This window comes from Canis lupus, chromosome 33, assembly GCF_011100685.1.
Source record: "Canis lupus familiaris isolate Mischka breed German Shepherd chromosome 33, alternate assembly UU_Cfam_GSD_1.0, whole genome shotgun sequence".
NCBI classification, from domain to species: Eukaryota; Metazoa; Chordata; class Mammalia; order Carnivora; family Canidae; genus Canis; species Canis lupus.
This window is the reverse complement of record NC_049254.1, coordinates 29,403,838-29,428,828: the sequence shown is the minus strand read 5'-3', so window position 1 is coordinate 29,428,828 and position 24,991 is coordinate 29,403,838. Positions and strand designations below refer to the sequence as shown.

The following is a 24,991-nucleotide window of genomic DNA, read 5'->3' as shown; positions in this document are numbered from 1 at the left end:
TAGAACATTTCCATGTGTTCAGAAAGATCCCTACCCCATCCTGCGCCAGTCTCCCATTCATCCAGATACTCCAGGCAACAGTTGCTCTTTTTTTTTTTTTTAAGATTTTATTTATTCTTGAGAGACAGAAAGAGAGAAACATAGGCAGAGGGAGAAGTAGGCTCCCCCCAGGGAGCCAGATGCGGACTGTGTCCCCTGTCTCCGGGGATCACAACCTAAGCCAAAGGAAGATGCGCAACCACTGAGCCACCCTCGCATCCCTTGATTGTGTTTTGAAAAGTTATATCTTTCAAATAATTTCATTTCATTGAAGTTAACAAATTTATGGATATAAAGTTTTTCTTAATATTGTCTTTATCTTTTAAATGTCTACAAAGGGTTCTGGTACCAATTCCAGTGTATGAGGGGATTTCCACACACCACTAAGCAACTCTCCTACACAAGCTGAAACTCAGTTCTGACACTTATCAACCCAGTGATAGCATCAGATTCCACAGTTTACAAGACTGGCCCCCACTCCACCATTTCAGACACCAATTGTAAATCCAGACTGTCACCTGAGCTTCTGATCAAATGACTTTAGAGTTTCCAGTAACCCCTTCCTTGGGTTGGATTAATTTGATAGAGCAGCTCACAGAACTCAGAGAAAAAATTTACTAGTGGATTACTGGTTTATTATAAAAGTATAATTCAGGAACAACTAGATGGAAGAAATGCATAGGGCAAGGTATAGAGAAATGGTGAGGAGTTTCCCCCCATCAGAGCATTCTGTTCTCCAGGAATCTCTTTCAAGTGATGTGAAAATTAATAAAAGGAAACTTCATTTAGAATGGAGCAGGGAGGTCAGCAAGAGGGAGCTCTCATGTCCTAGCACTCATCGGCAATTGCAGACCTACCAGGTAGTGAGTGATGGGCCTTGCATGTGGATACTACTTTACTATCCCAGCTGGAAGAAGAATGTTTTTCCTCCTTGCCTTGCAATAGTCCAGCCAATGAGAGATTGTTACAACTAAGCCAATGGAAAGCCATTATATTTCAAACTTCCAGTTTATTCCAGTGGACATTTTGCTTATAACACCCTCCCAGTTTCCTTTTCCACTCTATAAAAGACTAGTATTCCTCTTTTGTTCTTCAGACTTGCCTATGGTTTTCTTGTAGCATGCTTGTCCTGGATTGCAATTCTCTGCTATTCCCAAATAAACCCATTTTTGCTGGAAGAATAACCAGCAGTTTTATTTCTGAGTGTAACAATGTTCACCAACAGGAAACTCATCAAACCCCATCCTTTTGGGTTTTATAGAGTCATCATTACCTAGACATGATTGATTAAATCATCAGCCATTAGGGATTGAACTCAATCTATGACCCCTCTCTCCTCAGAGATGGAATGAGTGGAGACTGAAAGTTCCAACTCTCTGATCACATGGTTAGCTCCACTGGCAGCTAGTCCCATCCTCAGATGCTTTCCAAAAGTCACCTCATTCACATAACAAAAAACACCTTTATTGTGGTGCCTGGGTGGCTCAGTCAGTTAAGCATCTGCCTTTGGCTCAGGTTGTGACCTCAGGGTCCTGGGATCAAGACCCATATCAAGCTCTCTGCTCAGTGGAGAGTCTGCTTCTTCCTTTGCCCATTCCCACCTTGTACTCATGCACATGCTTGCTCTCTCTCTCTCTCTCTCTCAACTTTAAAAAGAAAATCGTTTTTTTTTCTTAATCTTTTTTTTTTTTTTTTAAGATTTTATTTATTTATTCATGAGAGACACACAGAGAGAGGCAGAGACACAGGCAAAGGGAGAAGCAGGCTCATGCAGGGAGCCTGATGTGGGACTTGATCTGGGACTCCAAGATCACGCCCTGGGCCAAAGGCAGGTGCTAAACCACTGAACCACCCAGGGATCCCTCTTTTTTTTTTTTTTTTTTTAAGACATCTTTATTACTCTTATAACTTAGGAAATTTGAAGAGTTTAAGAGCTCTGTGCCAGAAATGGGACAAGAACCAAAAATATTTCCTATTGTAAGTCACACTATCACAGTCTGTAAAGTCTGTAATGTCTTCTGTTTCATTCTTGATATTGGCAGTTGGTGTTATCTCTTTCTCTTGGTCAGTCTGCTTAGAGGTTTATCAGTTATATTAGTCTTCTCAAGGAATTAGCTCTTAGTTTTATTGATTTCTCTGTTATCTTTTAGTTTTCCAGTTAATTGATTTGTTGAATTGACCCATTTAGCAATATGAATTGTGTCTCTCTTTATCCCTGATGATATTCCTTTCTTTGAAGTATACTTTGTCTAATAATATTCTGGCTTTCTTTTTATCAATGTTTTATGATGTGTATTTTTCCATTCTTATGCTTTCAACCCCTTTAGGTCTTTATAGTTAAAATAGGTTTCTTAAAAATAGCAAATAGTTGGATCTTGCTCTGCTACTTACTCTAACAATCTCTGCTTTTTAATGGGAATGTTCAGTCTATTTACATTTTTTTAAAAATATTTTTTTTATTTATGAGAGACAGAAAGAGAGAGACAGAGACATAGGCAAAGGGAGAAGCAGGCTCCTCATAGGGAGCCTGATGGAGGACTTGATCTCCAGACCCAGGATCACACCCTGAGCCAAAGGCAGACCACTGAGCCACCCAGGTGTCCCAAGTCTATTTACATTTAATGGGATTATTCACATAGTTGAATTTGGGTCTGCAATTTAGCTACTTATTTTCTCTATTTCACCTTTTTGTTTTCTCTGTTCTCCTTTAATATTCTAATTTGATTCTTCTGTTGACTTTTTAGTTATATCTCTACTTTTTAATTTGAAGCTTAATTAAACTACAATAAGATGCGATATATTTGTACTCATGATTAGATTAGTAGTCTTGTATTTATAGCATCTACTTAAAGTTAATATTCATGTTAAATCTAGGAACTTTAAAATTCTATAGTTTTATTTGCACCGTGGTCATTTTGCTTTTTTTTTTCTTAAGATTTTTATTTTTAAGTAATTTCTCTACCCAACATGAGGCTTGAACTCAACAACTGTGCGATCAGCTGCCTGCTCTACTGACTGAACCAGCCAGGTTCTCCCTTTTAATTTAAGTGTAGTTGACACACAGTGTTACATTAGTTTTGGGTGTGCAACATAGTGATTTAAGAAGTTTATACCTGATGCTAAACTCACCACAAGTGTAGCTACCATCTGTCACATACAACACATTAGAATATCACTGACTATGTTTCCTGTGCTGTACCTTTTATTCCTATGATTTATAGATTCTATGACTGGAAGCCTATATCTCCCATTCCCCTTCACCCCTTTTGCCCATCTCTTCACCCCCTTTCTGTCTGGCTCATCAGTTTGATTCTGCCTTTTTTTTTTTTTTTTTTTTTAAGGTTTTATTTTTTTATTTGAAAGAGCACAGAGGGAGGTGAGAAGGAGAAGCAGACTCCCTGCCAAGCATAGAGTCCAGTGAGGGGCTTGATTCCAAGACCCCAAGATCATGACCTGATATGAAGGCAGATGCTTAACTGAGTGAGCCACCCAGGAGCCCCTGTCTGATTCTGCTTTTTGTTTATTTGCTTAATCATTTTTCTTTTGGTTAGATTTCACCATTTTGCTATTGTTATATATTACCTCTACATATTATAAATCTCAAATTACAATTTTCCAATTTTAATTTTGAAAAGTTAATGTCTCTAAACAAAAAAGAAAATAAGTATGTGTATTATTATGTTGAGGGTCTCCAAGACCACCTTGGGTTTTGTGATTTGCTAGAAGACTCACAGGACTTGACACATAGTTGTACTCAAGCTAAGATTTATTACAGTGAAAGGATACGAAGCATAATCAGCAAAGAGAAAAAGCTCATAGAGCAAAGACTGGAGGAAAGCAGGCACAGGCTTACAAGAGTCCTCTCCTAGTTGAGTCATGTAGGATATGCTTAATTCCTTCAGCTGTAACTTTTAACTGCAAGCACAAAATGTTGTCTGACAAGGAAGCTCATCTGAGCCTATGAGTCCAGGGTTTTTGTATGAGATTGGCACGTCATAATTTCAGTCACTAAAATTTCACTCTGAAGAGTAAACAAGTGTTCAGCATAAACTATATTGTTTCTATTAATACTTTAGGCACAATGAACCTATCTTATCACTTTGGGAAATTTTATATCAATGTAGGGAACTGATTACCATTCAGGTTCCAAGATCTGCAAAAGACTGAATGCTATGTCCCCTCCAAAATTTATATGTTAAAATCCTAACTCCCATTGTGATGATTAGGAAGTGGGGTAATCAGGTCATGACAGCAGAGCCATAATGAATAAAATTAATAATACTCTTATGAAAGAGATCTCAGAAAGCTCCTTTGCCTCTTGTGCCAAAGGACACAGTAAGAATATGGCCTTAGAAAACAAGTGGGGGGCCATCACCAGACGCCCAATCTTCAAACACGTTGATCTTGGACCTACTAGTCTTCAAAGTTGTGAGAAATAAATTTCCGATGTTTATAAGCCACCTAGATTATGATATTCTATTATAGCAGCCTGAACTAAGAACCAAGATACCATTTAGTGTCATTTGCATGACCATGAAGAACTTCCTTTAGATTTTTTATAGTGTGGGAAATAGGGAACCCTGGGTGGCACAGCAGTTTAGCGCCTGCCTTTGGCCCAGGGCGCGATCCTGGAGACCCGGGATCGAATCCCACGTCGGCTCCCGGTGCATGGAGCCTGCTTCTCCCTCTGCCTGTGTCTCTGCCTCTCTCTCTCTCTGTGACTATCATACATAAATTAAAAAAAAAAAATTACAGTGTGGGAAATAAATGTGCTGATGATGAATTCTCTTAATTTTTGTTTTTCTGAAATATATTTATGTCCTCTACATTTTTGAAGGGTAGTTTCATTGTATATGGACTTCCTTTGGCACTTTAACTATTTGTTCCATTGTCTTCTGATCTCTATTTTTTTTTTAATTAAAGACTACTTTTTTTTTTTAAAGATTTATTTATTCATTCATTCATAGAGAGCGAAGAGAGAGGCAGAGACACAGGCAGAGGGAGAAGCAGACTCCATGCAGGAAGCCCGATGTGGGACTTGATCCTGGGTGTTCCGGATCACACTCCAGGCTGCAGGCGGCGCTAAACCGCTGCGCCACCAGGGCTGCCCTAAAGACTACTTTTTAGAGCAGTTTTAGTTTTACTGCAGAACTGAGAAGAAGGTATAGAGATTTCCCAAACACCGTGTTCCCCCTCACGTACAGATTCCCCCATTATCAACATCCCCAACCAGAGTGGTACTTTTGTTACAATTGATGAACCTCTATTGGCACATTATAATCACCCAGAATTCATAGTTCACATTATGATCATTCTTGATGGGATACATTTCTTGATGGGGGACAAATACAATTGGTATGTAGGTTTTCTGTATACAGATGTCTTTGTACATAATTTTTAACTCATTTGAGTAAATACCAAAGAGCACAGTTGCTCAGTTGTACTGATGAGGATATTTTCTTTTGTAAGAAACTGCCAAACTGTCTTCCAGAGTGGCTGTGCTATTTTGCATTTCCACCAACAATGAATGAGAGTTCCTGTTGCTCCACATCTTTGGCAGCATTTAATATTGTCCATGTTCCAGATTTTGGTCATTCTAATAAATGGGCCGTAGAATTTCATTGTTTTAATTTGCGTTTCCCTGACGACATAATATGGAGCATCTTTTCATATGCTTGTTTGTTTAGATATTTTGCCCAGTTTTTAATTGAACTGTTCATTTTCTTACTGAGTTTTTTTTTTTTTCTTACTGAGTTTTAAGACTTCTTTGTATATTTTGTGTAATAGTCCTTTACCAAGATGTGTCTTTTGCAAATATTTTCTTCCAGTCTGTGTGTGGATTATCTTCTTATTCTCTTCATGTTATCCTTCATAGAGCATAAGTTTTTAATTTTAATAAACTCATTCTCTTCATGTTATCCTTCATAGAGCATAAGTTTTTAATTTTAATAAACTCAGATTTATCAATTATTTCTTTCTTGGATCAGTCTTTTAGTGTTGTATCTTTTTTTTTTTTTTTTTTTTTTAAGATCCATCTATTTGAGAGAGAGAGAGAGAGCAAGCAAGCAAGCATGTGTATGAGTCAGAGGTAGAGGGAGGGAATTTTCAAGCAGACTCCCCACTAAGGTAGAACCTGATGCTGGGCTTGTTGCTCATCATAACCTGAGCTGAAATCAGGAGTGAGACATTTAACTGACTGAGCCACCCAGGCACCCCATTTAGTGTTGTATCTAAAAAGTCATTGCCGTACCCAACATTGTCTAGGTTTTCTCCCATGATATCATCTAAGAGTTTTATGTTTTACATTTTACATTTAGGTGTGTAATCCATCTTGAGTCAATTTTTGTGAAGGTATGGCATAAGGTCTGTCTCTGGGTTCTTTTTTTTATTTTTAATGTGGATGTCCAGTTGTTCCAGTAGCATTTGTTGAAAAGACTTCTTTGCTCCATTGTATTACCTTTACTTCTTTGTAAAAGATCAGTTGACTGTATTTATATGGGCCTATTTTGGGGCTCTCTTTTCTGTTCCATTGATCTATTGGTCTATTTTTTTCCTTTTTGAAAAGTTTTAATTGAAGTATAGTCAATATATAATATTAGTTTTAGGTGTACAACATAGTGAGTTAACAATTATATACATTATAAAATGCTCACCAGGATAAATGTAGTTACCGTCTGTCGTTATACAATGTTATCACAACATTGTTGACTATATTTCCTATGCTGTACTTTTTATCCCTGTGACTTGTTTATATAACTAGAAGTCTATACCTCTTTATCTCCTTCATCTATTTTGCCTATCTCCCCACCTCCCTCTCCTCTGGCAACCACCAGTTTGTTTTCTGTATTTTTTAGTCTGCTTTTTGGTTTTTGTTTATTTTTTATTTTGTTTTTTTAAGTTTGTTTGTTTGTTTGTTTATGAGAGAGAGAGAGAGGCAGAGACAGAGAAAGAAGCAGGTTCCTGTGGAGCAAGAAAGCCAATGAGAGAGACTCGATCCCAGGACCCTGAGATCATGACCTGAGCTGAAGGCAGATGCTCACCGATTGGGCCACCCAGGCGCCCCTGTTTTTGTTTTTTTAGATTCTACATATAAGTAAAATCATGTTGTCTTTCTCTGACTTACTTCACTTAGCATAATACCTTCTAAGTCTATGTTGTCATGAATGGTGAGATTTCCTGCTCTCATTTATGGCTGAGTAATATTCCATTGTGTAATACGTTATCTTCTTTATCCATTCATCTGTCAATGGGCACTTAGACTGCTTCCATATCTTGGCTACTTACTTACTTAATTACTTACTTACTTACTTACTTACTTACTTACTTATTTATTTATTTATTTATTTATTTATTTATTTATTTATTTATTGTGTTTTTATGATTTTATTTATTCATCAGAGACACAGAGAGTGGGGGGCGGGAGAGAGCAGGCTCCATGCAGGGAGCCCGTTGTGGGACCTGATCTCGGGTCTCCAGGATCCCACCCTGGGCCGAAGGCAGACTCTAAACCGCTGAGCCACCCGGGCTGCCCTCTTGGCTATTTTAAATAATGCTGCAATAAATTTTTTGACTCCTCTTTTGTTAGTACCACATGTTTTGATCACTGTAGCTTTACCACATGTTTTGATCACTGTAAATCTTGAAGTCAGGTCTTATCAGTCTTTTAGCTTTGTTCTCCTTTGACATTGTGTTGGCTATTCTGGGTCTTTTGCCTTTCCATATTGTCTTCAGAATCAGTTTGTTTGGTATCTTCAATATAACTTGCTGGGATTCTGATTGGGATTGCTTTGAATCTATAGATCAAATTGGGAAGAACCAACATCCTGATAATATTGGGTCTTCCTATCCATGAATGTGAAATGTCTCTTCATTTATTTAGTTCTTTCATTATTTTCTGGGTGTTACACTTAAAACTTAGTTCATTAATTTTAGGTTAGAATCTGAATTGGCTAATCTATACAACACCTTTAAAAATTTTTTTCAAATCTATTTTTTTCAGGTCATAAATAAGGTTCATCTTAAGACAAATCATGTTGTAAAAAGAGATGTTGATGAACATTTAAGAATCAAGACTGTGTATGATAAAAGTATTGACGAGTAAGTACAACATTATTTTGTGTTTTTAAAATTAAGAATCAGGGCTGCCTGAATGGCTTAGTCAGGTAGGCCTCTGCCTTCTACTTAGGTCATGATCTCGCAGTCCTGGGATCAAGCCCCATGTCAGGCTTCCTGCTCAGTGGGGAGCCTGCTTCTCCCTCCTCACCCCCCATTTGTGCTCTCTCTTTCTCAAATAAATAAAATTAAGAATCCAAATATTAAAGATATTTTCATCTGTTACCTGAAGATCCATAGATGGAGCAACATGTTAATGCATCTTCAAGATGGAATTAAGCTAAAAATACTTCTTAGTCTGGAAAGATAAAGACTATGGGATATGATTAGAATCTGTACATCATAGGGGCACCAGGGTGGCTCAGTCAGTTAAGCGTCTGCCTTCGTCTTCGTCTGCCAGAGTCCTGGGAATGAGCCCTGCATCAGGTTCCCTGCTCAGCGGGAAGTCTGCTTCTTCCTCACCCTATATTCCTCACCCTGCTCCTTCTCTCTCTCTCCCTCTTTCCCTCTCTCTCTCTCGCTCTCTCACTCTCTCAAATAAATAAAATCTTTTAAAAAAATCTATACATCATTAACAATTTAAACAGAACAAGTATGGATCTACTTGGATGTGGTCATAACATACCTGGAAGGCACATCCTCAATAAGTATGTGGAGGAAAAATAAAAGGAAGTACTATTATATACAATAAGAATACTTATAAAATCGTTAGCCAGAGGAATGATAGTCTAATCTTTCATTTAGTGTAAGAGAGGGCCAGAAAATAGATAAATTATGTGTCTGTGGTTATATATGAAGAGCTATTAGGAGTAATTTTTGTGTTTCCCTCTCCTTAATTTCCCAAATGAATGAGATAACATGGTCATGCCTAGCATTGTGCTTTGGTACAGGGTAAACTCAAATGCTCATTGAGGTAAATTGAGATTTTAGGGGATTGATACTAGATCCTTCCACAAAGCATTCCTTGGGGCTCCTGCCAGATATATTCTGAAAAAATGAGACAATGCTGCCCATCATGGCAATTCTTATGTTTTATGTCTTCATTTTCAGATTGCTCCCTGAGAAAAGATACCTTGTAAAGGTATGTAATAAATACTCATGGCTTGAATTTGCTGCTTTTAAAATGGGTGCACTTTATGTAAATTGTACTTCAATAAAGAAAATATATGCATGACTGTGAATGAATGAATGAATGAATAAAAGATGTTGATAGTGAATGTATTTATTATTTTTCTTCAAAGGCATCTCTGATGCATTCACCAAAACTTTGTCCTTATTTGATGCTAAATGAATCTTTTCATTTTACAATTTAATAGTAAATCAGTCTACTTGTTTTCTTATTCTCTTTGTTTTGTGGGAGCAGAACATGCTGAAGACGGTGAAAAAGACAATTTTTGAAATACATTGAGAACACCATTGTCTTATGGAAATAGTCATTCTCCTGGAAATGGATTTATCTGATTATATGATATGCCAAAGTTGTTTATAGAGGTCCTAACTTCAACAATTTCTTAGCTTTACAGAGTCACACATATACATTGAACCTATTCATTATGGGTCACAGAAATTGGTGAGATTAAAGTGGATCTTCTAAACATAAGATTTTCTTTAACATAAATTACCTTAATGTTCGAATCATCTAATGCAGTCCCAAATTTGAAATAATTTAGATTAATAGTTGAGATTTATATATGCTAATATTCTATTTAAGTGGAGATAGGGAAGGAATTTTTCACTTAATTCTCTTTTCCCAAACTCAACTAAGAAAATAAGAAAATTCTTTTGCTCTTAGGCTCATTCTCTTGCCACACAACCTTTGACTAGCACCTGTATTCCAGGATTGTAAGGTTTTTTCCTTTTTTCCCTTCAGTCATTAATATCCTGTGCTTACTTGTTTTAAATATATTTGTCCTTTAATTATAATTCTGACTTTTTTTTTTTTCCAATTTTTGTTTAGAACAAACTTTTTCCACAAGCTATTTCTTATTTAGAGAAGACTTTTCAGGTTCGTAGACCTGCGGGCACTATCTTACTTAGCAGGTATGTTACATTCAATACAGGTCGTTTTCTTCAGGTGTTCAGTACTCTGACCTCCCCATTCTGTCAGTGTGGCATATTATGAAACTCATACTAGGATATTTTATTATGTTTGTCCTTAGAGACCAAACTGAAAGATATTTAAAAGGAATAAGAAAGCACTTGTTATGTAATCATTCTTTCCCTGATTTTCCATTATGATGTGACCTGCTAGATCTTTTCCTAGGGTGTACTTGTTGCCTCTTCCCCACATCCCCTTCCTCCCTTCATGTGTCTACAGCAGAGACTTGTGAAGTATTTGAGTGTCTGAAAACCTAGCTTAGGAGAATTTCCATGAAACCAAAATTTTTTCTTAGTCTACTTTTCTAACAAAAATAGTAATCATTATTAATGAACTAATATAGTAGCTGCTAGTCTTTTAAAATGTTAACTGCTGTGAACTATTTTTCTTTTTTTTTTTTGTAATTAAATTTTGATATACAAATGAACTGAAGACAACGTGCAACAAACCGATACTTACAGAAGGAAAATGACCCCCATAGATACTGTACCGGGGAATTTGCAGAGCACACAAAATGCGGCCCTGTTATAGTGCCTGAGGAGCACCTCCAGGTAATTCACCTTGCTCTTAGCAATGTTTTTACTCTTTAGGATAAACTAAGAGAGGGAGATTTTGAATCTGTGAATGTCACCAAGAAGTTTTTATAGACTTAAATTCAAAAGCTTCATTCTTCTATCAAAAGTAATCTTAAAAAAAAAAAGTAATCTTAGCTGATTTTATTCTTTCATTGGTTTTCAAAAGAATTTATTGATACCTTCTCTTTTTTTCTTTTTAACAATTGGATAATTTTTTTTTATATTTTATTTATTTATTCATGAAAGACACAGATAGAGAGGCAGAGACACAGGCAGAGCGAGAAGCAGGCTCCATGCAGGGAGCCCATCGGGGGACTCGATCCCAGGTCTCCAGGATCACACCCAGGGCTGAAGGTGGCGCTAAACCCTGGCTGCCCTCTCTTTTTTTCTTTTTTCACTTTATCTCTGAGGGGGTTGCTGAATCATTTTAGCTAAGAACTTCATCTTTGTCTTCCAAAACAACCTTTAGTAGATATATACTCAGAATTTTTATTTTTTAATTTATTTGACAGAAAGAGAGAGAGAGAGAGAGCAAGTTCAAGCAGGGCGAGAGGCTGAGGGAGAGGAAGAAGCAGGCTCCCTGCTCATCAGGGAGCCTGATGCGGGACTCAATCCCAGGGCCCTAGGATCATGACCTGACCTGAAGGCAGCTGCTTAACCAACTGAGCTACCCAGGTGCCCTATATTCAGTATTTTTTAAGAGCAATTTGACATTATTTCCTAAAGTAAAAAATACGTATGGTATGCTTCAACCCAGTTTGGAAATGTGTTCCATAGGGCAGCCCTGGTGGCGCAGTGGTTTAGTGCCACCTGCAGCCTGGGGTGTGATCCTGGAGACCTGGGATCGAGTCCCACATCGGGCTCCCTGCATGGAGCCCGCTTCTCCTTTTGCCGGTGTCTCTGCCTTTCTGCCTGCGTCTCTCTGTCTCCGCCTCTGAATTAAAAAAAAAAAAAAAAAAGGAAATGTGTTCCATAAAAGTACTTGGAACTGTGCAATCTATGTTCAAGGATATTCTTTGCAAAACTATAGATATGCCTATATTAGTATTAAATTATGGTATAATCCTATAATGGAATACTATGTAGCTGTTAAAGAATGAAGATCTCAAAAAAAAAAAAAAGAATGAAGATCTCTATATACTGACTTGGAAAGATATTTAAGCTCTTAAAAAAAAGTTGGAAACCAGTATGTGTAGTTAGCCTATTTTATTTAAGAATTAGATTTTTATTTTTTATTTTTATTTTTAAAGATTTTATTTTATTTATTCATAGAGACAGAGAGAGAGGGGCAGAGACACAGCAAAGGGAGAAGCAGGCACCACACAGAGAGCCGGACATGGGACTTGATCCTGGGTCTCCAGGATCACGCCCTGGGCTGCAGGCGGCGCTAAACCGCTGTGCCACCGGGGCTGCCCAAAATTAATTTTTAAAAAAAGAATTAGAATTAATAATTCAACTTAATAAAACTGAAATTAAAACAAGAAAATTAAAAAGTGTATTATATATACAATAAAAAATAATCTGAAGGTATACACATACTAAAGAATCTGGAGTCATACCTAAATATTAATGGCTTTCTTTAAGAGTTGGAGTGTGGGGGGCTTTTTTTGTTGCTAAGTTATGTATTTTTATAATGTTCTGATTTTTCATATTAAGCATATATTACTTATCAGGAAAAGATAAAAATTTAAAAAAATTTTAAACATGTGTACCAGAAAACCAATTTATTATGCATATATATTTGAAAATATTATTGCCTTAGCTGTTTTTCTTTATTGAACTCTGTTCTCTGGTTACTTCTAGAAAATGAATATATTACTGAACATTTACTTTGTAACCAAAATTAAGAATATGTTTAGATAAAGTTTACTTTGTAATTTTTTTTATTAAGTTATATGAAGTTCAGTGTGGCTCTTAGACATCTATATATATATATATATATTATTGGCACTAATACCACTAACTCAGCTTTCATTTCTTTTCTCAGATTTTTTGAGAATGTATAAAAGGCTTTAGGGACACATTTAAAAATTAAAACAATTTGTTAGTTACACATCCAGCTTTTTTCCCAAGAAATTTAGAGGAATTTTTAAGATATATTTCTTGGAGCACATGATGATCAGTCAAAAGAGCATGTGACTTCATCTCTTGGATGTGAGTTTGAACCCCACGTTAGGTGTAGAGAGTACTTAAAAATAAAATCATTTCAAAAAAGACATTTCTTGGGACACCTGGGTGGCTCATTGGTTGAGCATCTGCCTTTGGCTCAGGTCGTGATCCTGGGGTCACCGCATCAAGTCCCACATTGGCCTCCCCAGAAGGAGCCTGCTTCTTCCTCTACCTTTGTCTCTGCCTCTCTCTGTGTGTCTCTCAAGAATAAATAAAATCTTTAAAAAAAAAAGACAAACACATTTCTTTGCTTTCTTTCTAAGATATTTTTTGTTTTTAATTTGCTTGGCTTTTCCAAATTCTGCTTCTTACATCTTGATGGATTGAGGGGGGTATCTTGATTTTTTTTTTTTAAAGAGAGATCATGAAAAAGAATGTTTGAAAATTAAAACTTTTTGTTACACCAACTATTAATAGGTTACAAGTTACCAACTATTAATTTTTAAATTTTTTTATTTAAAAAGTAATTGAACTGAAAAATTATAAATACATGTGTTAGAAAAACAAGAGTAAATAATGAAATGAAATGAGGATTTTTGTTTTTTCTCTCTATAAAAGCATCTCTTACACCTAAATCACAATTTACTGATTTTTAAATTTATAATTTGGAGATTATAATTGTTAAAACAATTGCTTTGAGAGAAGTTCTCTAAAAAGCAGATGTTACAAGGGCAAAGATTCAATTAGAAAACTAGAAATAAGGGGGATGGTGAGGTAACTTTACCCTGTAAACTCGTCTTTAAAAGGTAAAGATGACTTTAACTTTTTACCTTGTATGTGTTTGTATTATATGAATTTTTGACAAAATACATGAATTACTTTATAATAGAAAATATATTTCCATTAGATAAAAAGCTTTTTATTAATTAATTTTTAGATAACTGTAGGTTAATTGATTTTTAAATAACTAGATTAATTTTGAAATAACTGTAGATTTTGAAATAATTATAGGTTCATAGGAATATGCAATATATATACACACACACAAAAGAAGGTCCACTGTGATTTTCACCTAGTTTCAAAGTTTAAAATTTTTAAATTTTTTCTATTTGTCTTTTTTTGCATCCTGATTGACTGCCCTTAAAAATAACGATTGTTTTAATTAAGATTATAGATTTATATTCATTTATAAAGTAGAAATTTTAGGAAAATAAATAAATCCAAAATTAGAGATAGGAACAGAGTAGAGGTAGGAATGGATTTTGATAAAAGTTAAAGGGTAACAAATGTTAAATCATACAAATTTAGAGTCTGGATTCACTATAAAATAAAAGTCCCTACAGCTAACCTTGTCTCTGGTCTGATTTTCTGTTGCCCACCATGGGCGCAGCGATGCAGGGTCTGCCGTGGGGGTAAGTGGTCCTGTGTAGCAGTGGGTGTGCAAGACCAAGAGGGCGTCCGGGATGCAGACTTTGTTCTGTATGTTGGTGCTCTGGCCACCGAGAGGTGCAGCCATGAAAACATCATCTCTTATGCAGCCTATTGCCAGCAGGAAGCAAAAATGGACAGGTAAACTTTCCCCTGAGACTTATTTCCCAAGATCTAATATAAGAACTCTTAGGTCTTAAGTGTGTAGAGTACAAGAAGTTTGCATTTTCCAGATTGATTCCAGTAGTAAGAAACTGTATACGGCTTGGATTGGGGAGTGGGGACAGTAGGGCATGGGGGCGGGGAGAGTGTCAGGTGATAGAACTGTCATTCATATGGCAATGTCAATAACAACTCCAAGGAAAATGTACTGTGGAGAGAATTTTTTTTTTTTTTTTTTTTTTTTTATGGAGAGAATTTTCTTTGGAAGTAAATACTTCTAATGAAACTATTTTAACTTTGATTTTAGCACCTCTGCTAAATCTAAGATGTTAAAAATAACTGTTCATCTAATTGTCATATTATTTGCTATGTCCTTCGCTTAAATTATCACTTAAACATTTGGAGGCTCTTTTATGTTTACAAAAGATTTTTTTTTAATTGCCCAGTGAGGCAGGCTTGAAATGAAGTGTTACTGTATATGCAGAAGATTGCCTGTCACACTCCAAACAAATTAATCAAAAGTAGTAGAAATTGCCACATTCCAAGATAGATTAACACTCTTAAATCTAGGAGAGTTAATATGAAGGGTTCACATGTATGTTAGGACCATTGCTGAGGTCTTGAACTTTCATCTATCTGTCAAGACTAAATGACTTTAAAGAACCACGTAGGCAATACAAAGGAAACACCGGTATATACTTTAGAATTATACTGTTCTAAAGGTGGCAAAAAGGTCAAAATCAGCATCATGAATTATGAAAAACAATCTGTTACCATGATGCTATGTAACTGATGATCTGTGAAATCTACTCAAAAATCTTTAGCTTCTAAATGTTGGGAAAGCTTAGAGTCAAATGATTTACTGTATTACTGAAAAAGAAAGTGCTATATGTTTTTGCATATGTATGTATATATATGTGTGTGTGTGTGTAGAATTGTTTAGTAAAAATACATATATTTAATAGAGTGTTCCTTTTTCCCTGAAAAGTTGTCATGAAATTTATAATTAATGGTGTCTCAGTATTAAGGAAATGTGGTAGAGTGCTAAATGAATAAGTTACTTCATTAAATGAGATACTTTCTTAATGTAGATGTCTATGTGAAATACACCTTCATAATAGTAGTGCTGAAAAAAAAAAAGGAGTGTTGCAAAATCATGGTTATCTTAATTTGAACTAAACTACATGGGTTGTGCACATACACACAATCTCATTTTCAATATTCTGTTCTGTTGAGTGTTAAAGAACATTGTAAAAACAGTGTTTTACATGCATATATGTGATATGATTACATCTTTTTTTAAAGTTTATATAGGTACTTGAATGTGCTAAGGAAAAAGAAATCATTAGGGTTACCAACCATCCCAACTAAATTGCCTTGTTTTAGCACTGAAAATCTCATATCCTAGGAAACCCCTCAGTCTTGGGCAGATCGAAATGACTGGTTATACTAAAAGCACCCCAAATTGTTGATAGCAGTTACCTCTGATAGTGGAATTAGCGGGGAAGTTTATATAAAACAGAATTTTCATGTTTTTCTTTGTACATTTCTTCTTTTTTTCTATATACATTTCTATGTTGTTTGGATTTATACCTTTTCACAATGAGCTTTTATTTTTTTTTTTAATAAGAGACATGTTAAAGTCTTATGTTATATATTAGGAACAGAATGGCTTCCTTAGGAAAGTCGGGGGAGGAATATGAAATCCCATGTTGAGACAGGTCTAGACTAGTTCATCTCCTGTCAGCATCTGACAATGCTGAATATACCTAGAGTATCTAGTTGTCTTTTGGTAAGAAAATCCGACATAGGAACTATTACACAGATGAGGCTGTATAATGGCTTTTTCATTTTCTTTGAACTGCTAGTATGTTTGTTTAAAACACTTTAATTTGTGGTTCACATTTTATATAATTGAGTAAAAGAGTATTTTGTTTCTATCAGTGAATATGAAGCTACTCATATATGTCTTCTCCATCTGGGAAAAGAATTTGGTTTCTTTTGATGTCAGTGTTGGAAGAAAAAGTATCTTCAGTGGTTCTTTTTTAATTTTTTTTTCTTTTTTAATTTTTTAAGATGATATAGAAACTTACCTTCAAAACTGCCATATTAGTTCATTCCATGAATATTTGAGTGCCTAATATGTTACCAGCAGACTAGGTGAACAAAATAGACACATGTACCTGCATCACGGGACATACAAGTTACAGAGGGAGACAAATATTAAATATACTTACAAATAAATGATTTCAAAATGTGATAAATACTTTGTAGGAAAAAAGGGGTGCTGTAACATAAAAGAGAAAAAAGGGGGAAACATAATCTAAATTATGACAGAGACAGCCTCTTTGAAAGAGTGAAACTTCAACCTGAACATTGATAAGCTTCAGCCAAATAAAGAGCTTGAAAAAGACTTATGTTAGGAAAAATCCATGTTTGCCTGTTGCTGTTATAAGCCACTTCTGTGGACACTGTGTTTGAAGATAAGAGCTTAAGGAGATGCATTGGAGAGACAGGGCTATTTTATTTTAAATGCTGTAGGTCTCTGATGGGTTTTAAGGCATGCAGTGACATCCATTTTATATTTTAGAGGTCAGTGTGGCAGTGTTTTGGTAAGTGAATTACATTTATACTTTTACATGTAAGGCTGTTGTTCTCAAGTGTGAACAAAATATGCCATGTGTTTCTTACTTAAATAAGGCAAAGGTTACTTGGTAAAATGTGATTACATTTTAAGTGGTAAAAATGTTAAGGTAGTGGTGAGAGAAAGGACTTCGGAGTTCTTTATTGTTTTGTTTGCCACAGTTTTTGAAAGACAGGTGGGTGCTTGGTGGAACTGACTGAACTATGCTATGTGCTAGTAAGCTCGTGGACGCTTCGGTTCTAGGCTCAGAAAGTGATGGAATTGTGTAGACTCTAGAAAGTATAGACTATGAAAGAAGATGATGGGAAGATTAAAAAAAAATCTTTATGTGAATGAGGGCAACGTTATGGCAGGAGAAAGGGAATAGCAAGATGGACATCAGAAAGCAACCTGAATGATTTGCTCATTGTCCTATTGTATATCTCACTGCCCTCTCTACTGACCTGCTCATCCCTGTGCCTATAAATATAATGAAATGCTGAAGTCAGAAATGGATTTTGCAAGCAAACTAGTATTAGAATTTAAGTGTCTTGGTCCATTTTTACCTTTTGATAATACTGACATCTTTTATAAATTCACACTGAAGTGTAATTTATATTAACTTTCCTTCTGTGAGGACAGGTGCTAATTAGCCACACCATAGGAAAACTGAGGTATATGTCTTAAAAGTAGAAGATAGTGAGTTAAATGTTATGGTATAAAATGACATTTGATATTTAACAAAAGAGTTTTCTTACCTTTATTAATTTTTTATTGAAATGTATAGTTTAGCACTTGAAACTGATATTACGCTGTATGTTGACTAGCTGTAATTTAAACAAAATCTTGGGGGAGGGGAGAAATACAAGTGTAGGTTAGTAAATATAATCCATATTTTTCTGGAATATAATAAAAAATTCAATGTCTATTTTAACAGGCCAATAGCAGGATATGCTAACCTGTGTCCAAATATGATCTCTACCCAGCCTCAGGAATTTATTGGAATGCTGTCCACAGTAAAACATGAGATTATTCATGCCCTGGTAAATTTTACTGTTAATTACTATTAATTAATTTCTTTGTGCTTTGATTTTCTGTTTACTATGCTCTCATGTTGATGTATATGTTAAATTTTTGGATTCTTAGATTTATGTCAGTAAAACCTAGATGATTAGGTCTGCCAAAGAGAATTTTTAATGATCAGGATAATGACTAGATTGAGTTATATTACCTAAAATAATTAAATAAGTAAATTCAGGGGAGGCCTGGGTGGCTCAGTGTTTGAGCATCTGCCTTCAGCTCAGGGCGCCATCCAGGGATCCAGGATGGAGTCCCGAATTGAGCTCCCTACAGGGAGCCTGCTTCTCCCTCTGACTGTGTCCCTGCTTCTCTCTCTGTGTGTCTCTCGTGAATAAATAAACTATTCATTGTCTTAAAAAAATAAATAAACGAGTAAATTCATTGGGGATATAGGTGTTTTGAGAAAAAGATTACTTAAAAAAACTTAGCAATTTAGAAAAATTCACTTTTCTCTAAAGTGATAATTGATATGCTAATTATAGATCTTTCTTATGTTTTACAGAGATCTGATTTCAAAAGGCCTCTTGATCTGCTTAGGCTTTCTAAAATTTAAATATACTGATTCAGAACTTTTCCTTCCTTTTCCCAATTTGTCCAGAATAGCAAACTTTTATGATATATCCAGAAAATTAAATAAAGTTACCTAAGACCCTAGGGAATGTTCTCTTAATGCCATTTATGTATTTAGAAAATAGATGGCAGTAAAATGCGGTAATTGAGAGAGAATGGATCAGAGATTTAGGTGTGAATCTTCTTAGTTCTACCACTGGAAATCTTTGGGATATTGTGCAACTTGTTTAGCCTTTGTAAGCCTTAGTTTCATTTGTTACAATGAAGGTAACAGTAGTACATAATAGTTTTTTTTTTCTTGGAGATTAAATAAGATAAAACAGAAATGCCCTTCACTGTGCTATATACATAGTAAGGTGTAATAGAATTAGTGGCAACTATTTCTTAGTCTTAGTGAGCTGTCATGTATGACCTTAAAATGCAAGCCTTAGTCTTAAAATCAGCATTGAATACTTAGTGAAACTTGAGTGTAATCAGACAGTATTTATGTCCTTTAAGTAAGAGGATTCTAAAATGAATCATCTCGGGATCCCTGGGTGGCTCAGCGGTTTGGAGCCTGCTTTCAGCCCAGGGTGTGATTCTGGAGTCCCCGGATCGAGTCCCACATCAGGCTTCCTGCATGGAGCCTGCTTCTCCCTCTGTCTGTGTCTCTGCCTCTCTCTCTGTGTGTCTCTCATGAATAAATAAATAAAATCTTTTTTAAAAAAATAAATAAGAATAAAATAAAATGAATCATCTCTTTTTCTTATAATTTAAAAAAATTAAGCTGAACTGCTAATTGAGGTGAAAGGCAAGGATCATTTTAAGTAATATCTAAAAACTATAAATACTTGATGTTGAAAGAAACAAAGAAAAACAATAGGTTTTAAGGATAGTACATAAGTGAACATGAATGCAGAAGTACCAGGCATGAGATAAATTAGGCAATTCACAAAAGGAAAAATCCAACTGACTAAGAGATGTATGAGAAAGTATTCACACTTACATTAGCAGTCAAGGAATCTCAAATTAAAGCTAGATGCATACCATTGACTATAAAAGTATGTATGAAAGTTATGTACATTGACTTCAAGGTAGTGATTACTTCTGGGAAGTGAGGGAGGAAAAGGAGTTAGGTAATGGGGCTTCTGCAGTGTTTTATTTCTTAAACGTTTGAAGAAAATAAGGTAAAATTAACATCTTAAATACTCTTAAAGATTTTTTTTTTACTTTTTTTATATTTGAATTATTTTGAAAACTATAAAAACCTAAGAAGTTTTAAATATTAGCTTAAGTCTCAAAAACCATGCTGGACAATGCTAAGAATTAAATGTTTAACACAGATTCCCCATTAAGTTGTCTGTTCTCATAGCTATCAATGACGGTTACCTATGGGACTTTGAATACCTAATAAGCTTTCTGAGATGTGAGTGTTTAGAAGAATTTTGAAGCTGATAGAGTGGGAAAATATGTGTATTTAGAATGTTATAAAGGATGAGGCAAATTATACTATTTTAAGCTTTGTATAACTTCAGTGAATTGTATATTAAGAACTATTCAGATTTTCTTAGCTAACTCAATCAAGTATCCTTTGCATCTTCAGAGATTAAAAAAGAAGAAGAAATCCAGGAATAAAAGAATAATCTGGATTCCATTAATCATTTTGGCAAGCCTTGAATGACACAGAGGCCCCAGTTGTGTAAGCAAGAAATTTGCCAAAGAAATTCGTTAATTAAGTGATCATTTGTGATTGTTATTTAGTTATGAGCTATAGCATATTCTCAATATATAAAACATACATAAAGAAGTAGTTACAAAAGTGCTTTGTTTTAGTTACTAGATTAGGAAAGACAGCAAGAAAGGAAATCTTACTAATGAAATAGGAGATATCAAATGACAATAATATTTTGTATGTGTACCCATTTTCTCATCTATTTTGGGAGGGGAAGGATAGAGAATGGGAATTTTAATACCTTTATGTGAAGTATGTATTATCTCATTAAAATTGAAGACTTCTTAAAAATAGTATTTAAATTGTGACTATATTAAATTCACATTGCAAAAAAACTGGGACGCTATGAGTGATTTTACACATTACCATCAAAAGAATCACAGCTAACATTTTGATATATGTTTCCATTATTTTTTTCCTAAGTGTTCATACACACACATTTCTAGTCTTGTTAACTACAGATATATATTAAATGTGGACTTTGGGGGGATCCCTGGGTGGCTCAGCGGTTTGGCGCCTGCCTTTGGCCCAGGGCGCCATCCTGGAGTCCCGGGATCGAGTCCCACGTTGGGCTCCTGGCAAGGAACCTGCTTTTCCCTCCTCCTGTGTCTCTGCCTCTCTCTCTCTCTCTATGTCTATCATTCATTCATTCATTCATAAATAAATAAATAAATAAATAAATAAATAAATCTTTTTTTTAAAATTTGGACTTTGGAATCAAAAACTTTGTATTTTTATGAGTGCACTTAGGAGCACACTTGATTGCTCACCCTACTCGAAACTCTACTGTTAATTGTTCTCAGTGGTAACATTCCCTGGAAGCAATTGTAGAGTTTATGTAGTAATAAGTTCATGTGAAGAGGATCAACTGTGATAAATACATTCTTAAACACATATATTTTTTATTCATACCAGTACCAAAGAATGTTGTCACTGTTACTTTGGATTTCTTCACCTACAATTATCTCAAGTAATTGAAATTTAAATTCATAAGATGGAATCCTGAATTTTTGTTCAATTCTAATATATGGCAAATTCCTGTAGAAGTATTCACCAAGTGCTTTTATGAGGTTCTATAAGTGTTCTCTTTTGATAGCATGTTATGATGTGTATAATCAGACTTGATATTTTTTACTTTGAGACATTTTGAACTTTTTTTATAGGGTTTCTCTGCTGGCCTATTTGCATTCTACCATGATAAAGATGGAAATCCTCTAACTTCAAGATTTGCAGATGGTCTCCCACCTTTTAATTATAGGTATTTGTTATGTTTGTTCTTGTTCTTTTTTGGGAGGGTGCTAAGACTATCATCTGAGAATCATGGCAGGTAGGTGCCATAAATAACAGTGGGTTCATGCCTAGCCTAAAAAAACTGTAGCTATTAAAACAGGATAAAAGAAGTCTTTTAGCTTTACCCTTCCATTTTAGAGACAAAGCAGTTAAGATGCAGAAAATTTAAGTGACTTGCCCAAAAGACCAGGACTCTTCTTGCCAGCAGAGCTGTTTTCCACCACATTGTAATCTGTGTTACTATGCAATGTAGTTAGGCAATGGGAAAATGTGGGTTAGTTATGTTTTGGCTTATTAATAATTATTGCCTATCATGGGAACATCTACCTGTGAACTGATACTGTATTTAGTATAGCATATTAGCAGCAGTGTATAGGTTCAGGGCCTAAAATAATATTAAGAAACACTAAAAAAATTTATCAAGAATTTTTTATATCAAATTACAGAACTGTAACTATTTGCATACATTTATATAAAGAATAAATCTCTACATTAAGAGGATATGTCCACAAAAAGACATGCACAGGGGATCCCTGGGTGGCGCAGCGGTTTGGCGCCTGCCTTTGGCCCAGGGCGCGATCCTGGAGACCCGGGATCGAATCCCACATCGGGCTCCCAGTGCATGGAGCCTGCTTCTCTCTCTGCCTCTCTCTCTTTCTCTCTCTGTGACTATCATAAATAAATTTAAAAAATTAAAAAAAAAAAAAAGACATGCACAGGAATATTTCTGGCAATTTTGTAATTAATTGCCAAAAAATAGAAACTATCCAAAGATCCATCATTAGAAGAATGGCTAAATAAGTTATGATATATTCATATAATTGAAAACTACAAGGCACTAAAAAAGAACATACTAATTTTACATGCAATAACATATATGAATATCACAGATACAGTGTTGAGAAAAAGAAGTCATATAGTTCATTTGTATGGAGTTTAAAAAACAGCAATGATGAAAGGATAAGTGGTTTTACTTGAAAGACCAAGGGGTTAAATGGCATACAAGGTGAGTATAGATTGGGAAAGGGCACAAGGAAACCTTCCAAGGGCACTGACAATGTTCCCTGTCTTTATCAGATTAGTGGTATATGGATGTGAAATAAACAATCTTTACACTTAAAATTTGTTCACTTTATATATATTTTACTTTAATTACAGAGATCTCTATTAAAATAGCTAAAATTAAATACTGATGCAGATAATATTTTATTTATTATATTTTTATAGTACATGTGAAGAAACAAATTCTAATTAGAAATAGATATTTTCCATCTTAGACAGTTTGTGTTCATTTGGTAATGTAAGAGTCTGGTCTTTCCTAAAAATTGTGGTCTTTATGGGAAACCTAAGTGGTGAGATAGGCATCATCTACATAGTGATGTACATACGGAGGAGAGAGACAGCCACATGAAGAACTATTGTTAAGCTGATAATTTGCAGAGCTTTTGTGTATTCAGGACATTCCTCAAAAGCAGGAAATCTTACAGTATAAATGGAGGTAATAGAATAATAGGAAATTCCACTGATAGACATACGAAGAGTTGGATTTGTTCCTACCATATCTATTTGGAGAAACTATTTGTCTTGACATGTCGATAGTATAGAGGATATTGGGAGTTATTAATAAGATAAAAGCTGTTTATTTTCTGGCTGCCTTTGATCACTATGGATGGTTAAACATTACTTTGCCATGGAAGAAGATAAAAGGAATTAAGAATAACATCTTCAAGGCATGGGTAGATGAACAGATGTATGATAGCAAATCTAACAAAATGTTAATTGTGCAATCAGAGTGATGGTTATGGGGGATATACAGGTATTCTCTTTATAATTCTGTCAACATTGTGTATGTTTAAAATTTTCATAAAACAATAGGAAAAATATAGCTCCTTTATATTCTTTTTATGGGTGAAAATGAGAGGTTCATAGGGTTAATGATAGAAGTAATCTAGGAAAAACAAAAAAAGTGATATGGATAATACGGAAAAAGCAAAATTGATGTCCCTTATAACTGATGTCATTATATCCTACCAATGATATATGAATGCTTACTTTACCAGTACTGGATAGTATAGATCTTTTTTTTTAGGCCAATCTGGTAAAAGATGGTATCTTGTTGTATTTCTAGGACTACTACTAAGTTTTCAACCATTTGAATTTTCTCTTTATATATAGCCTATTTTTTGGCCAGTCCTAGATTATTTTCCTCTTCTAATGGTTTTGTTAGAGTACTTTATGATTTAGGGATATTATTATTTATCTCATTTAGTTTTCTTCATTTATCATATTTTTTCATACAAAAAATTTTAAAATCTTGTATCATTAAATTCATCTATTTTTTTGTCTGTTGCTTAAGAAATTTCTGCCCTCCAATGATTATAAAAATATTCTAAATGTTTTCTAGTAAATTGTTATTTGAATATTTTACATTCATAGCTCTAATTTCTTTCAGAATTTATTTTTGCTTCATGTATTTTGGGATTCTTTTGAAAGGTACATATATGTTTATAACTTATATTTTCTTGGTGGATTGAGCCTTTCTTCATATGACATTATAAAATCTCCCTCTTTGTCTCTATAAACAATTTTTGTTTTAAAGTCTATTTTGTCTGATACAGAAGATCTAGCCATTCCAGCTTTCTTTTGAGTACTGTTTGCTTGGTACATCTGTTTAATTCTTTTAGATTCAACCTATTTGTGTCCTTGAGTCTGAACTTTGTTTCTTATAGACATAGTTGGATTATGGGATTTTTTAAAAAAATGCATTCTTGCAGTCCACCCCATTCTATGCCCTGAAAGCCAGGCTGCCAGGCTGCTGGCTTTCACCATGATTGTGGGCTTAATTTAATTAAGGGCTGCCACATAATTGGAGAGGGGACATGGGAAAATGCCACAAAGCTTGCTATGTTCTTAATGAATTTATCCATCTTTTAAAAAGTAAATGCTTCCTGGTTTGCTGCAAGTCTTTAGTTAATTTCCAAAGTTCTGAAAAAAGTTGATTTAGGCATTTTGCCACTTTCCTTATTGCTTTCATGAACAGAGAATTTTCAGAGGACTGCTATTTTGCTAATATCTTCCTGGAGTTTATTACTATGTATGGGATGATAAAGGGATTTGACTTTTTTCATAGATGGATAATCAGTTTTATAGCACAGTTATTAAGTAAACTGTACTTTCTGTACTAAATTAAAATA

At 34.8% G+C, this 24,991-nt stretch overlaps 1 protein-coding gene across 3 annotated transcripts in view; it reads left to right on the top strand.

Moving 5' to 3' along the window:
* The window catches only part of LMLN (leishmanolysin like peptidase), an 89,756-nt gene that overhangs the window by 5,291 nt on the left and 59,474 nt on the right, over positions 1–24,991 (top strand). For all 3 annotated transcript variants that reach the window (XM_038583076.1, XM_038583074.1, XM_038583075.1), the window contains exons 2-8: positions 8,039–8,136; positions 9,202–9,232; positions 10,109–10,191; positions 10,683–10,800; positions 14,324–14,502; positions 18,084–18,189; positions 21,671–21,765. In XM_038583076.1, coding sequence (XP_038439004.1) covers positions 8,039–8,136; positions 9,202–9,232; positions 10,109–10,191; positions 10,683–10,800; positions 14,324–14,502; positions 18,084–18,189; positions 21,671–21,765 — 710 coding nt within the window. The remainder of the gene's footprint in view (positions 1–8,038; positions 8,137–9,201; positions 9,233–10,108; positions 10,192–10,682; positions 10,801–14,323; positions 14,503–18,083; positions 18,190–21,670; positions 21,766–24,991) is intronic.